The sequence below is a fragment of the Phytophthora sojae genome (assembly GCF_000149755.1).
Source record: "Phytophthora sojae unplaced genomic scaffold PHYSOscaffold_3, whole genome shotgun sequence".
Lineage (NCBI taxonomy): Eukaryota > Oomycota > Peronosporomycetes > Peronosporales > Peronosporaceae > Phytophthora > Phytophthora sojae.
The window spans coordinates 9,448,849-9,464,370 of record NW_009258117.1 but is presented as its reverse complement, the minus strand read 5'-3'; the positions used below and the strand labels follow the sequence as shown (position 1 = coordinate 9,464,370).

General features: G+C 52.3%; 7 protein-coding genes across 7 annotated transcripts; 4 read left to right on the top strand and 3 right to left on the bottom strand.

Moving 5' to 3' along the window:
- Positions 1-1,637: 1,637 nt before the first annotated feature.
- On the top strand, positions 1,638-2,833 carry PHYSODRAFT_330184 (hypothetical protein; the record flags this gene model as incomplete). The annotated part of the gene is made up of 3 exons (XM_009526791.1): positions 1,638-1,952; positions 2,021-2,587; positions 2,663-2,833. 3 exons carry the CDS (start codon positions 1,638-1,640, stop codon positions 2,831-2,833), a joined length of 1,053 nt encoding a protein of 350 aa, XP_009525086.1.
- Positions 2,834-4,649: 1,816 nt separating this feature from the next.
- PHYSODRAFT_488495 (hypothetical protein) lies at positions 4,650-5,186 on the top strand (the record flags this gene model as incomplete). The annotated part of the gene is made up of 1 exon (XM_009526790.1): positions 4,650-5,186. One exon carries the CDS (start codon positions 4,650-4,652, stop codon positions 5,184-5,186), a length of 537 nt encoding a protein of 178 aa, XP_009525085.1.
- Positions 5,187-6,709: 1,523 nt separating this feature from the next.
- On the top strand, positions 6,710-7,174 carry PHYSODRAFT_256223 (hypothetical protein; the record flags this gene model as incomplete). The annotated part of the gene is made up of 2 exons (XM_009526789.1): positions 6,710-6,764; positions 6,882-7,174. The coding sequence occupies 2 exons, from the start codon at positions 6,710-6,712 to the stop codon at positions 7,172-7,174; spliced, it is 348 nt and encodes a 115-aa protein (XP_009525084.1).
- A 1,410-nt stretch (positions 7,175-8,584) lies between these two features.
- On the bottom strand, positions 8,585-9,064 carry PHYSODRAFT_449908 (hypothetical protein; the record flags this gene model as incomplete). The annotated part of the gene is made up of 2 exons (XM_009526788.1): positions 8,585-8,884; positions 8,930-9,064. Coding segments are annotated over 2 exons (435 nt in total), but the record flags the coding sequence as incomplete, so codon positions are not given.
- Positions 9,065-9,409: 345 nt separating this feature from the next.
- On the top strand, positions 9,410-10,124 carry PHYSODRAFT_330181 (hypothetical protein; the record flags this gene model as incomplete). Its single annotated transcript, XM_009526787.1, has 3 exons — positions 9,410-9,547; positions 9,623-9,658; positions 9,729-10,124. The coding sequence occupies 3 exons, from the start codon at positions 9,410-9,412 to the stop codon at positions 10,122-10,124; spliced, it is 570 nt and encodes a 189-aa protein (XP_009525082.1).
- Positions 10,125-10,279: 155 nt separating this feature from the next.
- PHYSODRAFT_490889 (hypothetical protein) lies at positions 10,280-10,843 on the bottom strand (the record flags this gene model as incomplete). Its single annotated transcript, XM_009526786.1, has 1 exon — positions 10,280-10,843. The coding sequence occupies one exon, from the start codon at positions 10,841-10,843 to the stop codon at positions 10,280-10,282; it is 564 nt and encodes a 187-aa protein (XP_009525081.1).
- A 732-nt stretch (positions 10,844-11,575) lies between these two features.
- On the bottom strand, positions 11,576-15,301 carry PHYSODRAFT_330180 (hypothetical protein; the record flags this gene model as incomplete). Its single annotated transcript, XM_009526785.1, has 8 exons — positions 11,576-11,802; positions 11,901-12,569; positions 12,641-12,877; positions 12,953-13,768; positions 14,203-14,347; positions 14,450-14,641; positions 14,708-14,850; positions 15,028-15,301. The coding sequence occupies 8 exons, from the start codon at positions 15,299-15,301 to the stop codon at positions 11,576-11,578; spliced, it is 2,703 nt and encodes a 900-aa protein (XP_009525080.1).
- Positions 15,302-15,522: the final 221 nt, after the last annotated feature.

The window sequence follows — 15,522 nt, the reverse complement described above, 5'->3', positions numbered from 1 at the left end:
TGTATTTGTATGCGTGAAGTGATCAATAGCTACAGTGCAGTGTAATACCATGAACTCCTGAGCACCGGGCTGGAAACAGAGATACATGTACCGGTACACCGCGCTTCGGTTTATTGTTTAGTCACGCTTTGTCAGAACTACATGTACAGATGTCCGTGCTGCGTCACGATCGCGAGTTCTTATTAAGCGGCTGCAGCTGTTGAGTCGGACTCAGGACTCCTGATCGCCTGAGAGGAATTTCCATAAATCAATGATTTTCACTGAGATTTGACAAAATGATTGTGATAGTTTGCCTGAATTCACTGATGCAGCATCAGTAGTATCGTCCTAGCGCGTCCATACAATTTGCAAGTCAAATGGAGACCTATAGTAATACTAGAAATAGTACATTTAGACAGCCTTGCGGAATGTCAACCTCCGCTACAGGTCAGCCGTCCACGGGTCCACGGATCCTGCAATCTCAGGAATGAACCGCGTTCGAGTTGAGCGAGATTGTGCTGTGCGAGTTAAGTTTGCGTCCGCACAAGATGATAATGGTCGACGGGCGAAAGGCTCATACACATCCTGGTAGGCTCTTAGTCAATGTAGCAGGAGATGCGTTGTAATGGAAACGCACATTTACATACCACAGATACTGTAGGTAACAGGTAAGTCGTAGATTTCAGAGCTTCTTCGTGCAACGCGCGCGACTTTGTATCTCGTTGAATTGCGATAGTGATAGTGACTGCGCCGCCGCGGTGAAGATGCTCACACTAAGTTCTATAGCTATCCCAGCCTATCCATAGCTCTCGTCTTCATTTGATCGGCTTCAAATAATCGGATGTAGTCTGCACTAGCAGCTTTACTCCTACCCCAGAATAAATGTAGCTGTAAATAGAGACATCTTGCCAAAAAAAATTAACGCAGTTCGTGTAAAAGTCTCGTTGAGGATGATATTATATTGTGTTGCGATATAGTAACTACTACTAGTGTATTGGCAGCTTATAAAGTGGTGGATTTCCACAACGTAGAAAAACAAAGTACTTCCGCAAACCACCTGCAAACATTGTGTGCGTCACAAGGTTTTCGCTTCATGTTCTTAGTTTAATGTGTCGGATCCCATCGGTACTCTGTTCTTTCAAGTCTCTTACCGCGGCAACGCTGCTCGGTTGTGAAGGGGGGAAACATGTCGACGCATAGTTAAGTAGGCTACGGCCTTCGTCGTGGTGTCTGCTTCCTTCACATCGACTGGGGCCTTACCCAACGAGTACACTGCGGAATAATATAGTAGTCGAAAGAAGCGAATAAATACTACTGTAGTATTACTATTTACCAAATCACTGAGTCAGTAGTTTCAAGCTATCACAATCATTTTGTCAAATCTCAGTGAAAATCACTGATTTATGGAAATTCCTCGATCGCCTGGACTCGGAGTCCGAGTGGACAGGCATGCTCGCCGTATGCTTTATGTACATACAAGCATTTGCTTATGGCTTTCGTGGCGTTGCAGGTTTACTGAGGAAGCCGAGCTCTTGGAAGCCAGTAATCGATTAGAAACTCGACCGCAAGATCAGCCAGCGGCTCACGTCACATTGGTTGTTAGTCCTGTCATTCCAGTAAAAGACGGCGACTGAACACACCAAACGCAGTGGTCGACGATGGCGAGCTCCTATTCCGTCAACGAGTGGCATCACACCGACACGTTTGCTGCGAACGACGCCACCGACTTGTTGCCTCTGCAGCGGACCTTTGAGGACATGAATGAACGTCGGAAGAAGCGACACCGCGTCTCCATGGTGGCCTTCCGTCGGAAGCAGAAGAACGAAAGCAACGCAATGGCGGCCGAGCATCGTCGACTGGTGCACGAGATGAAGACACTGGCGAAGAACGTGAGGGCTGCGGCAGCACGCAGCAGTCGCGACGGCGAGGAGACGGCAAGCGTCGATAGTGCAGCCACTGCAGTGCACGAGTTGGTCGTGAAACGAGACGCACTCTGGAACCAGAACTTGGCGCTTCGTGAGGCATTGAGCAACAACTGAAGTTCCAGAAGGTCGTGCTGAAAGAGGCTGATCTCGCCGCTGACAAGGGCGTGAATGACGTGCTGGTATACGACCTCAAGCCCGGCTGGCGTGTTCGTTTTGAGCGTGGGGAGCCGTCGTTCCACTTTCATCCGTTCACCAAGGACGAGTATGACGCTGCGCTGGAGGGTTTTGAGAAGAAACTTGCGAGTGGCATGTCCTCTGTCTCGATGGTCGGTACGTTTCTCGGCTGGAAGGTGTACCGCGCGCCGTTGACTACGTCAGTCGACAATTCCGTTGTGGCTCAAGTCCGCCTCGCCAAGCGCGTGCATTGCCCTCTGGACGTCTTTCTCACGATCTCCCACCGGAAGGATAAGGACTTGAGTCCCATTCTTCTCACGCCGGTCGGTTGGAGTATCCACCAACGCCACGAGGTCGGTACGCAAGTTCTACAAGAGTTTGGTGCCGAATCCTGCGTATTCGTGCACAACATTCCTGGACCAGACAAGCATCTCCGTTACTTGCTGGTCAGCCGGCGAGCTCAGTATTTGCTGCCTGATGGAAGACGCAGAATGACCGCGACGATGACGGTCATGGATTCGGAGGCCAACCGACTAAATTGAGAGGCTGATGCATCGCAAGACGACGTCGAATGGGTCACCGAGGGCGGCTTGCGCGTCTCGCTCACAGAAGTGGACGAAACCTCGATCGACGTCGTGTGCGACCGCTGGGCTGGCTGTCAAAACGCAATGCACGCCGACTATGAGATGATCCAGTGGGCCCAGTTTGCGAACTGGTGGGAGCAAACCGTTGCACCTGCGAGTCTTCTTCTGTAGGTAGAGGAATCTCTCAACTTTAATATTCATATCTGCTGGTTGTTATCGACCTGTAATATGATACGCGTACGTGGGCCCAGCAGAGTTGGTGGGAACAAACGATCGCTCCATCACGTCAGCTCTTCTAAAAAAGAGGAATTAAACTGGCTAAGCAAGGTAACCCCGATTTGAAACAATTGGCGGGAACCCGGGTACCCATCGGGACCCCGGTTCCCCCAAAACTACCGGTACACATGTATGAGCAAATGCATTGAAGTTTTGGTCTATGACCTACATAGAACGCAGCTAAAGCTCAGTAGGGAACGGAAGGTTAATTTACATTCGCCCTCGTCCTGTATCTCTCCACGAAAATCCAGTCGCTTGCCTGGTGCAGCGGTACAGTGCTTCCCGGTCTCATCGCTATCCTCCTGCTCATGAAAGATAAACTTGGACATGGTAAGGTATGTTATTTGGGTCTATTCAGTACCGGTTGCATATTTTGAGAGTAGTCCTTCATCGACAGCACTTAGATATGAGGGTTTAACTTGCCCCGAGGGTAGGCCAACAATTAAATAAATAATTCGCGATTTGGTCGGTATCATTTGCGGGAACCCGGGTTCCCGCCAATTGTTTCATTTGTCAAAACGTAAGTCGGTTCTTGCTTCTATCGAAGTAGGAACAAAAGTAAAAATTAGAGTACCAGATTTAGAAACTGCGACTGTTCTATTTTCATAGAATTTGCTAATGACGATGAATCATGGGAATTGAAACTTCTTATCGCGCGGCACCAATTGCTTCTATCCAATAATAACCCAGCTAGTATTCCCTTGCTCACCGACTCGCACCTAGCTGCAAATCACTATGTGCGGCCAGACCACCGCGAGGCTTGCCGACGCTCTTCGGCCACGTAAGCAAAGGATGCTGTGGGTGACGGCTCGTACATTTATCCGCGCTGCGATCTGAAGTGAAACCTAGTGCGAAGAAGCCGAACACCGAGTGACAACGGATGGACAATGTAAATTTTATTAATGGCTCAACGATTTGCAGGCAGTGCTAGTAGGTTTTTGTTCTTCTCCTATTTTCTGCTCTGATAAATGCACTTCGCCGATATATTACATCTATATATAATAGTTTCTTACGTGTAAAATGAAATCAAGAATATGGACCTTTATTTTTATCCTTAAAAAATCTTGTTGGGGATAGGGATTAATCCGAGGCTATGTGGCCCACAGAAAAAAGTATGTACTGAACCAATACAAATTTCAACGGTAAGGGTCTTATAAATCTAATATTTTGCATCGAACAATCAAATCTACTTATTTACACAAATTTACTACAGAGTACTTACTAGTACAGTCAAATCTGTTTATATGATCCTCTCCAGGCTTTGTCGCTACAAAATATTTTACTTAGTTGCTGTATGACCTCTGTTTATATGCATACAAAGTATATGAGTCACATTTTTTGGACCGAATTAGGTTTCACCTGTTTATTTGATTCATACTGCATGCGACCACACGCACTTCAAAGCACTAGTGCTCAACGCTCAACGCCTACCGCACGCCTCCTTCGCTCGCCATGTCTCCTCGCACCTGTCTGACGCTAGAACAAAAGATCCAAGTGCACCTAAAGCTCAAGCAGAATCCTGGTGTGAAGAACCCTATGCGGATCGTTCAAGGCCCGGGTCAGCCGTGCTACACTCGCCCGACTGCAAAACCTGCCTTCCTCCTACTTCCGCCACGTCGACTTGAGTGCAACCAAGCGGCGCCGAGTGAAATTCCCTCAGTTCGAGCGAGAACTGAGGGAACTTTTCTTCCAGAACGAAGCTAAAACGACAATGGCGGATGACGTGCCCCAGCTGAAGGCGCATGAGCTGGTGCAGCGCTTATGCATCGATGCCACGCAGCTCCGGCTTAGCAACGGCTGGCTTCGAAGCTTTAAGAAGCGCAATGGAATCCGCTCCCATACGCTACACGGTGAAGGTGGAGCTGTAGAAAGTGATGAAGTGCGAGATGCGAGGCTAAAGCTACAAGAGTTGGTGGCGGAGGTTACACCCGAGAATGTGTTCAACTTCGACAAGACGGCCCTTTTCTATCGCTTAGCGCCTAATCGATTGCTAGCTACGACTATTCGCAAGGGCAAGAAAAAGGAAAAACATCATTTGACTTTGGCCTTCTGCTGCAACACGAGTGGCTCCGACAAGCTCGACCCGATTGCCATCGGTACGGCCAACCCGAGGTGCTTTGAAAAGGGAGCGGCGATTAAGGGTAAACCGATATGGTACAAGGCCTCCAAGAACGCGTGGATGATATCTGTTATTTTTGTCGAATGGCTTCATCACTTCAACATGAGAATGACAACATCCTACTTCTAGCCAATAATACTTAGAAGCGACTCTGTTTTCGCGCGCAGTACTTGCTTCGGACCCCCTCCATGGTCGTATAGCAACAAGCGTCGTCCTCTATGCATACGCGCAAAGAAGTCAACCACCACTGGCAACAGGGACTTAACTGACGTCTCTGCGCCGGAGCTACTCGCGCAACCCCAACTTTTATTAGTGATTGCTTCTTCTTGGACACTGGCTGCTTCTGCAGCACCGTCACGGCGTCTTTGATCTGCTTCTGGCGGCCTTCCTGCGCCCGAGCGCGCAAATCGAAGACTGAGCAGTCGACTGGATCCAGATCTACCGGATCCACTTGTGTATAGTTGGCGTACGCGTAGTTGAAGTTGCCGTCCTCGTAGTCCGTCACCGTGTACTAGTACTAGTCCGCCGCCACCAAGTACTTGTTAACCCACCGGCGACCGCTCTTATCCCGATTTTGCAGGGATAAGATTAATATAGAAATTTGTATACTGGCGGGATAGGGTAAGCGAGGTCCGTAGCGGCCTGCCCCGACTCTTCGGGTTCCACCGACTGTCAATCTCATTGGTCAGAGTTATCCAATCAAAGCTTGGATACGGCCGTAATATTAAGCTCTGTCGAGATTTCAATCGAAAAAACCTTGGCGTAATTCGCAGGATAATGCGAACATTCGCTAAGTGAGTGAATTGTTCTGAGCTGAATATCGCGGTTGATGGACGTGCTCGGAAATCGCTGTGACACTATCCCAGGGCAAGCACGGCACGGCACATGAGGGACGCCTTCTACTGCAACGACGAGACGTACGAGGCACAACCGAACGCAGAACAACTCAATCTCGGTACGCTGCTCACTCTAGCCAGCCTGTTGCCCCGTTGCTGACGTGTTTCTCGACTGCAGGCGAGGCGACCCCTGGCGGCACAAGCCCCCCCCCCATTCCATCGGCAGTACACCCGCCTGACTTCCTCCTTCCTCTTCGCCATGCAGGGCTACGGCTACTGGCAGTACCAGGCGCACTCGCCACTCCACCAGCGCAGCGGCGAACTTCCCAAGCTCTACTACAAATCCCTGGACCACGGCACCGATAGCGGCGGCTTCAATGGCCCGGCGTGCATGAACTCCAGCAGCACGTGAACCCGAACAGCATGCAGGCCCAGCACCAGGCCCGACGCCGCAGCAGGGGGACTTCGACTACGAGCCCATCAGCACCCAGGCAAATACTACGCGCTGTCGCCCAAGGCCTATCGATACAACTGGGGCAGCTCTCAGAGCCGCTCTGTTGGGCTGCGGTCATACGTCAGCCCACACGGACAAACGTTCGCGTGAGGCGCCCTAAATGAAGGAGAAGAAGCGCGTGTTCAAGCTAAACGATGGCATCAACCATCACAAGACGCTGCAGGACGAGGCCGGACGATCAAGCAGTCCATCGTGTGATCTCGAATCAGAGTGCGGAGCGCGCCTAAAAGCAGGCGGATCGCCGAGGACCAAAATGGTGGTGGCTAAGGCGGTGGCGTCAGCGATGAGGGCTATAATACCCAATGGTGCTGCCAAAACAGGCTCTCACTGCAACAGCAGCCTTTGCAGGCGGATGCAGTGAGTATGTGTTTTAGTGTAAGGGTCTAGTATAAAATAAAATAAAGGCATTCCATAGAATTGAGCGACAGTTAAAATCAACCTGTCAAAAGTCGCGGTCGCTCCTCAGTGGTACAGTACACATCGTGTGGGGGGAGATCTTCTCCGAGAAGATCATGGCCGACGCAAGTATGTACACCGACGACACGGCGGCCGACAGCAGCAGCACTGTGGGCGGCAGCAGCAGCGATGACGACGAACGCTCGAACCAACAGGAGCTCACAGTGCGAGGGCGCTCCGAGAGCCAAGGGCAGCTCAGCGATCAAGATACCGACTTTGACCGCTCCTTCTACTTTGTTCTCTCGGGCCCTAACTACACCTACGAGGCTGTCCCGGTGCGCATGTATGTCCTACTTGTGGTGGCTATTTGATATCTAACCGTCCTGCTTGCACACAACAGGCTTTCACGCCGGATGTCAACCGAGCAGCGTCAAACAACAAGAAAATTTATGGCAAGCCGATGTCTGTAGGGGAGGTACGTGCACGTATCTTTGGTGTTTCAGTGGGCGTCACGATGGATCAATTCCGATGTATGCCTAGACGTTGGAGAGATTTCAATGGCACCAGGGGTTCCTTGACTTTCACACCCTCCAGCCAGTACGCAAACCTTCACGCGACCGGGTGGGTATGCGAATTACTTGAGTTCTGTGGCGTAGTCTAACAAATGTTATTATGCAACAGGTTTACGAGCCTAGATTCAGGTCTACCAACCATGTAGACGCATTTCTAGCCACCCTTCCGCTCTACGAGATGTATGCGCAGTTTCAGAATGACGAAGACTGGAGTCACATCTACGCGTGGTTGCAAGCGTCCCTAAAAGCCTCGAAGGTATTTCACGCGTTCTGTGGTGCTAGGTGTACTCCCAACGCTAACGTGCCATTGACCTATGTGTAGATAACGCTGACTATGATAAGCGTCGACAGCGCCTGTGCGAGTGGGATATTGAACGCTTAGACGCTTTTCTCGATTCCCATGTTGAGCACCATATCGCCATGGAGGCAGATGAATCGTACGACGAGAATGCTATCCGGGAGCATACCAAGGAGGGGTTTTTCAAAGAGCTCGAGTATAAAGCTCGAGTCCGAGAAGCCGCTGCGCTCGAGTGGCTTGCTGTCTGGATGTATCAAACCGAGGTGGTGTTTCCTCGTCTTGGGGTATCGTTGAGACGCTAGTACGTCGGAAAGTGCTTAGCCCAGCTTCACAGAAGCATACATATTTTGTTAGCGATGCTGAGATGTAATGAAGAAGCCCATGCCTACATATATCCGTCATCGCTTTCTTATTGTAGCATAGATCTCAACGTTGACAACCAGCTTGACCGCCGTCGAGTCAAAGCTGGCTTCGCTCTCTCTTACAGGCGTATTTTGTCAAGATCGACTTCGCAGTGAAATATTGACTCCCACCTAATTATCCGACTCATTCTGCTGCTCGGCCCCGCTGAGCGTACATTCCACCGCGCCGAGCAGCTCCGCCAGCACTTCCGCCACGGCCTCCCTCTCGCTCTCATCCGGGGGCCTCTCAGTCGCAGTTACTCCTTCTTCATCCTGTCCTGCTGCATCTGCGCCTGGCCGCTCTGGCTGATGCACTTGTACCTCTACGTTTCGCGTGACACTTGGAACCGGTAACTGCGAAGATGACACCGAAGCAGCCCCATCGGCATTCTGAACATCGGTCTCGTATTGCCTTGGCGGTACTGCATCCGAGGAAGCTGTGTCCATCGTTTCCGCGCGTAACTCCTCCTTCGACCGACGCATTCGGATCCGTCCGACCTTTTCAGAGTGCGGAAGTTGATCTCTGTTCTTCCATTTCGAGTGCCAAATGTTAAAGCACGATACAAAATTACCATCGGATACGTGTCGCGCCGTGGAACACAAAAACAGTCTTCCTCGATCAGTGGAGCACTGCTTGCAGTAATGACGCGTTGTGCCGGGAGGTCGATTCGATCCAGGACTGCCAGCACCACGCAGTACCGAACAAACTTTGCACACGCGAAACTTGAACTTGCCCTTCGCTGTCTTGTCCGTCGACACCATCAATTGATGCTTCGAGCTTGCTAGCGAGTACGCCGTCGAAACTGGTGTCTGGTTAGTTCATGGCTCCACCTCGGTAACAGCGGCTTCGGCGACTGGCACCGTTTCCAGGAAGTCATCATCTCCGAGAGCGAGTAGCTCCTCGTGTAGCTGAATGAGAAAATCCGCGTGTGAAAGAGGTTTTTCCCTCACCGACTTCGCGTACTCACGGTGGGTGATAAAAGCGTTAACCCACCGGCGACCGCTATCCCGATTTTGCTGGGATAAGAAAAACCTCGGTGGAAAGTGCCGGTTCAAACCATACAGGTGGTTAGGGTAACTGCGACTCTTCAAGGTCCCGCCGAGAGCGTTTTGGCCAATGCGATCTGTTTGCGGATTTCTCACCTTGAAAGGTAGATGGGCGTGGGTGCCGGGCTTCCGCGCCACCATTGGCCACCGCACAAGCATTTACACCCGCAGATTGCCAGGTGCCCGCGAAGGATTAGCGCTTCTCCGCTATGGTAAAATTCTGAGTTGATAGGATGCACCGCTCACTAATGTTAACTTTCTTTTCCCTTGTATCATTGCCTTCTATAGATGCCTTCACACGCGCGAGGTACGCTGGTCGAGGAGCTACGAGTACGGCTCTGCCGGTGCCACTGCGAAGACCGAGTTGTTTCGATCGAGACCTGGACGCTCCTATTCGTGGAGGAGCCCGACCGCTACTTCGGCAATGTACGTGAGGCGTCAGGGATACTGGAGCTTTAGCAGAATGGAAGCTGATGCTGAGAGATGTTGTGGACTCGGTAGGTGTGCGAGCTACACACCATCTTCAACCCCCACAAGGTATGGCGGCGTCTTGGCTGCTTTGGCGCTCATATCTAGGAGCCCATGCTGGTGGTGTTGTTGTCGACAGGCGTATTACATTCAGAACGAGCTGTTCACCGGCTACTCCCGGCAGGAGTTGAGCAAGGAGGCGATCTTGCGCATCTGCGCCCACCTAAGCTACGTGCCCCCACCGCTGAAACCATGCGGGTGCCGACACTTCACCCTAATGCGAGTCGACTCCACAGCGAATGTCCAAGCGCGATGCCGAAGGCACGACGGTGGAAACAAGCGGCAGGGAGGACGCCGAGAGCACGACAGGGACAGCGGGGTGTGGCAAGACTCCAAGAACGACAGATACAACGGCGGCTTGAAGCATGGAGTCTTCATGGTCAGCTGGGGTCTGGTTACGGAGCCCACGATGCCGTACGTCGACTCGAGTAAGCTCGTCCGCTACGAACGCTTCATCTTGCATTGGGTTCTCTAGACCTCGTATGACAGCTCATGGGGCGACAGCGGCTTCATTACGCTGTCAAACTCAACTGCAGGTCGAAGTTGATTAGAGTTGTGATTGATTTTCATGCAATTAATACATAGTCGTTCGTTTGACCCTCGGCGGCAATGTTAGAGTACTGATCGTAGTTACTGCATCGACCATCTTGGTTCAGCTGCGTACAGGTGTAAATCCCGAAGGGAGCTGCTGTAAGTCATCGGAACCTGAATTGTTTTCAGTAACTTCCACCGCTTGCAAAACGAATTTCGGCACGTATTACGATGCCGCGGACACACTCGTGTTGTCAGTGCCACCAGACGTAGATGAGGTAGCTTCATGCACAAAGCACGCATTGCTAAAACCACATCTTCTTCGAACACAGTGTCGTGGCAAAATAAAAGGGTGGCGGAGCTGATAAGGGAGCTGGGTTGAGCCAACTTCGAGTCTGGATCAGCATTGATAACAGTATCGCTGCCTTCAGCAATATTGCGGATGTCTGCGGTGACGACGCTGATCTTGAGCAAGTGTGGAAAGCGCGATGCCCTAGACGCAATCAGCTCCATACCTCTAGCGGCCAGGTCACGTTGGATCTCAATACCAACCACACGAAACGCTTGCGTTTGCAGAGCGATTTGAGCGAGAACATTTCCCACGCCGGATCCAGCATCCAGAAACACGCCATTCACTTGAATATTCGCTTCTTCGATCAGCATGGACACCCCAGCCATTGTAATCTCCCCGGTATTTAGCTGACGTTCACTCGCGCGCACATCACGCCTGGTGAGTAGGCAGAATAGTCCTTCAGTGGCGTTGTAGGTTTCTTGCGGTGATAGGATCGAAATGGTATGTGGTGAAGGCGAAAACCGTAGAGGAGACGCGGCTTTGGCTTCCAAATGCAGTCCTGCTCGGTCTGGTGGCGGGCGGAAATAGCGTGGGGGAAACTCAGCACGTTATTGCCATATCGTCTCTTGAGCGTCTTGATTCGCTGTTGCAGTTTGGTTGCGCTCCATGTTGTCGGCCTCATGTCTTTCTCCACTGACACTCAGTCGATTCGGCTTCCCGCTTGCTCGTACACCGCCGCGAGCTGAACGAGTTGGCGATCCTCTTCATCTGAAAAGTCAGCATTTTTCGCTTCGGATACTGTCTATACAAACTCAAGTAAAACGACCCTTTGGGGGTTCATACTGAAACCGAGTTTATTTTTTTTTGGATTTGTAAGTCAACGTTGGGTCGCTGTCGACCGAGTCAATGTAGACTCGTTCAGAGTCGACGTTGACTTCGCTATTACTGAAACTAGTACGTTTGAGTCAATGTCGACTTGGTTTAAGTCCATGTTGACTTCGCGATCAATACAACAAGCGTGTTCGAGTCACAGTTGACTCGCTCTAAGTCATCGGTGACTTGGAAATGTGTATTCATTCATCGTTACGCAGCAGCACACACAACTACAGCAGGATGGCACTCTCAAACGCAGCCAATGCTTCCATTATCTTCGCGCATACACACGCGTATCTGCCGTGGTCCATCGAGTGAATGACGGTACCTGTCTTGTCGTGGACCAACTCATTTCTTTTCACCCAGAACTCGACCGCAAGCGCCTTGAACTCTTCAGCGTCCGCCGTCTTCGATCCAAACGCCTCCTTCATTTTGCCCAGAATGAGTCGCGCTTCTTCTGCATTGTGCTCGTGTTACCTACATTTTTTTCAATCCAGAGACAATGGAAGTCAAACAATGTCAAACCACACTGAAGCAGAAACTCAAGCGGCATACCATTTCGGATCTCGGCGTTCCATTCTGTGAACTCTTCGATAGCTCCCTTGGTCACCGCGCTATACTTGTACGTATGCAGCTGCAGCTCTCGTCTCGCGATGGTGTCTTGCAATCCGCTGTTCTCCGTTTTCACCGCCTCTAGCGCAGCCTTCATCGATTCCAACTGCGTTCTCACTCCATCCCGTTCTGCTTGCATCGCCGCCCTCTCTTCCTCGATCCGGTTGCGGTTGGCTTCGAGCTCTTTAAACGCAGCTGGGCACCCGTTGTTCTTGAACTGCTCTTCCAGGAGCCGGGTCTGGCGCTTCATTTCATTCAAAATCTTCGCCTGCTTCAGCGATATTCGGCCTCCTTGTTGCTTCGCTCGACTCGGCTTCTCTCGTTTCTTTTTATCCGCGTCCAACTGCTCCCGCTCCCGTTGCAGGCGATGCGTTACGTTCCAGAGACGCCAGTCCTCCTCTTTGAGCTTGGCGTCATGAGATTGCAGCTCCTCGGCTTTGACTTGTAGTTCTTCCTCCTTGTTCTCCATATTCTTATCTCTCGTAGCCTCCTCGTTCTCCCGGCCCTCCAGTTTTTTCTTGCGCTCGTCCACCTCTCTCGTGAGGTTGTTCATGTCTTCGTGCACATCCTGGAGTTTCTTAGCATGACTAGCCTGCGCCTTAAGTAGATTGTCTGCGTGCGTGGTGACGGATTGCTTCGACAAATTCAACTCAGTTTCCACATGGGCAAGTTTGTTGCACCACTTGAAATCGCCTTCTCCTCGGCTAGTTTTGCAGCCGTCTTCTTCCACTCATGCGCTATCACGGTACATCTGTCGTCACCACTGCCATCACCACTGCCATCATTCCTAAGTTCGGCCAGCTCCTTCGCAGCGGCTGCTAACTGCTCCTCTAATTTCCTTGAGCGTGCTTGTACCTCCTCCAGCTGTCGAGCCCCTTGCTGCTTCTCTTCATCCAGCTTCTCTCGGAACTGCTGCAGTGCTTGCGAAATGGTATTTTCAAGATGCGCATACCCCCTTCGCAAAGGGTGGGTTTGCAGGCTCCGAGCTGGGGCACCTTCCTCCTGCACGGCCACGGGTGTCTGCGAGATTGGAGGCCCTGGAGCTTGGTCTGACGCTAGCGATGCTTGGTTTCTGGCTGCGGTAAGCTGCTGAGCCGCCTGGATGTCGCATTGCTCGATCGCCAGGTGCTCGGCTCCGCCACGTTGCGATAGCTTCGACGAACCCGATCCAGCGGTCTGCGCGTGTGCGTCTGCTTTCAGGGCTTGGTCCGCTAAGTAAAACTCGTAGAACTCTTTCAGCAGCGCAGGCTCGTGACGCTGGAGCTCTTCTGGGTTGTTTTTGAACGCCTTGAATTGAGTCAACTTGCTCAAAGCCTCGTAGTCCAAGTCGTTGCTGCTGTTCCTAGCAGCTGTGTATTTCTCCGCCCACACACGCTTCTGGTAGTCTGCCATCTTGTAGTAATCACCTGCCTTGCGCCGTGGGCCTTGCCGGTGCTCGCCCTTTTCGTCTGCGATCTTCTTTTGTAGAGCCAAGCACGTGGACCGGAGCGCGTGCTTGGGTACCAGGGGAGTCGTCTCTTCATCGCGAGTCGTCGCCTCGTCCTCCGATGCACTCGCGGCGCCCAACTCGCGCGTCGTCACGTTGGATCCTTCGCCAGTCTTCTTGGCAGTCTTCCTCTGCTTACGGGGGCTTGGCGAAGTGTCTGGCGAAGTGTCTGGCCCCTCCCCCTTCTTCCGCTTCTGCTTGGGGCATTGCCGGTGGCAGGCGTGGTCTTGGCAGCGTTTGCTGACTTGCCAGTGGGCGCGCTCGTCCGCTTTGTCGCTGGCTTGTCCATCGCCTTTGCAGCTTTCTTGATCCTCGTCATGGGCGCCTGGCGAGCAGCACCGCCAGCAGTTCCCTCGCTCTCTGCAGCCTGAGATCGCTTCGCCATCAGCATCGCCATCAGCACTTTGCTGCAGTCAAGGTTCTTTGAGAAAGTGAAACCGCAAATCCTACAGTTGAAATAAATTGATGTGGACCAATTCGATTTAGAATCAAGAGGACTGATAGTCAACGTTTACTTGGTATAAGTCGTTGTTGAGCTGGCTTCAGTAACAAGTGTCTAAGCCAGCGTAGACACGTTCCAAGTCGTAGTCGACTTGGTGACTCAATGAGAGATGTACGAGTAGATGCACATGGTTGTCTTTACAAAAAGAAGCAGAAGTGGTGAGATAAGCGCCAACACAAGAGTGGATACGTCAAATTAGAGATTTACTGAAGCTACCAGTCACCTCTTCGGCATTGCCGGAGCACGTTAGCGATCACGCATAAACTCTTCCAGCGTGATGATGTAGGCGCGCGGCATATTGACGGTGGTCAGCTCGTTATCGATGTGCAGCTCATCGACGGTGTCCACCTCGTTGTCTAGGCGCGGTTCCTCCGGTGCGTTGTGTCTCCAGATGTTGAAGTACTCCACGAAAGTGCGACCAGGGATAGCGTGACCAACACGATTAGCTCGTTCCAAGAGCTATGTTGCTTCCGCTATGCCAGGGGGGCATTCGAACGCAGCAACCGCAAGCTTGTCCGAGGGAATGTGCAGATCCTGATAGCGCTCAAAATCATCCATCCGAAGGTTGCAGTTGTCGACGATAACGATATCCACGCCACGGTCGGGGCTGCGCCACAGGAGTTCTCTGCATTGTTCGTTGCAGCTTCGATGCACCTCCCAAAGCCGACTCGCGTCGAACACATAGGATCCTTCGCGCTGAAAGAAGAGGTCAGCTGAGCAAATCGATGCGCGGAAATCAACCGTTGCTGCATAACGAGCGACCTCTTGAGCAAACGTTGTCTTCCCACTGCCCGGGAGGCCTCTCATGATCACGAAGAGCCGAGGCGGGTACTGCATATACGCGCGGCAGTCCTCCCAATACACCCGGTAGTCGTCAACGATTTGTCGGGCTTTGAACTCCATTTCTCACACGTCGGATGTCGTCGAACCTCCAAGATTCCGCTGCTTCTGATGTTGACCACACCATATCACCGACCATGTGTGAACACACATAACATAAGTCAACATTGACCTGGGATAGTCAACATCGACATCTTGGCCGGACAGTTGCGCTCCTGGACGGTCTCAGCGGCGTGGGCGACCGTCGGCCAGCATTTCGGCGAGCCCGGCTACAGCGTCACGGCGAGCGTAGCGGTAGCGGGGACAGCGAGAGCAGCATGACGAGCATGGCGGCGGCCGGCACAGCGACAGCAGCATGGCGAGATGGTGAGCATGGCGGCGGCACGGGCGACCGTCGGGCAGTATTCTGGTGAGCCCGGTCACAGCGTCACGGCGAGCGTAGCGGTAGCGGGGACAGCGAAAGCAGCACGACGACCATGGCGGCGGCCGGCACAGCGAGAGCAGCACGACGACCATGGCGGCGGCCTTGGCGGCGACGGCATAGGTGGGGAAGCGCGCTGGAGCAGTAGCTGCCGATTTCGGAAATGAGGTTTGGGATTGAGCGCGCGGAAACGATCTTCTGGCACGGATCGCAGCGCGAGCGTGATTGGCCGCGAATTGGCTGGCCAATTACACGCCGCAAATTCAAACGATGGGGGCGTGATTGGCGTAGATACCGGAGCGAACCCACGGGCGAG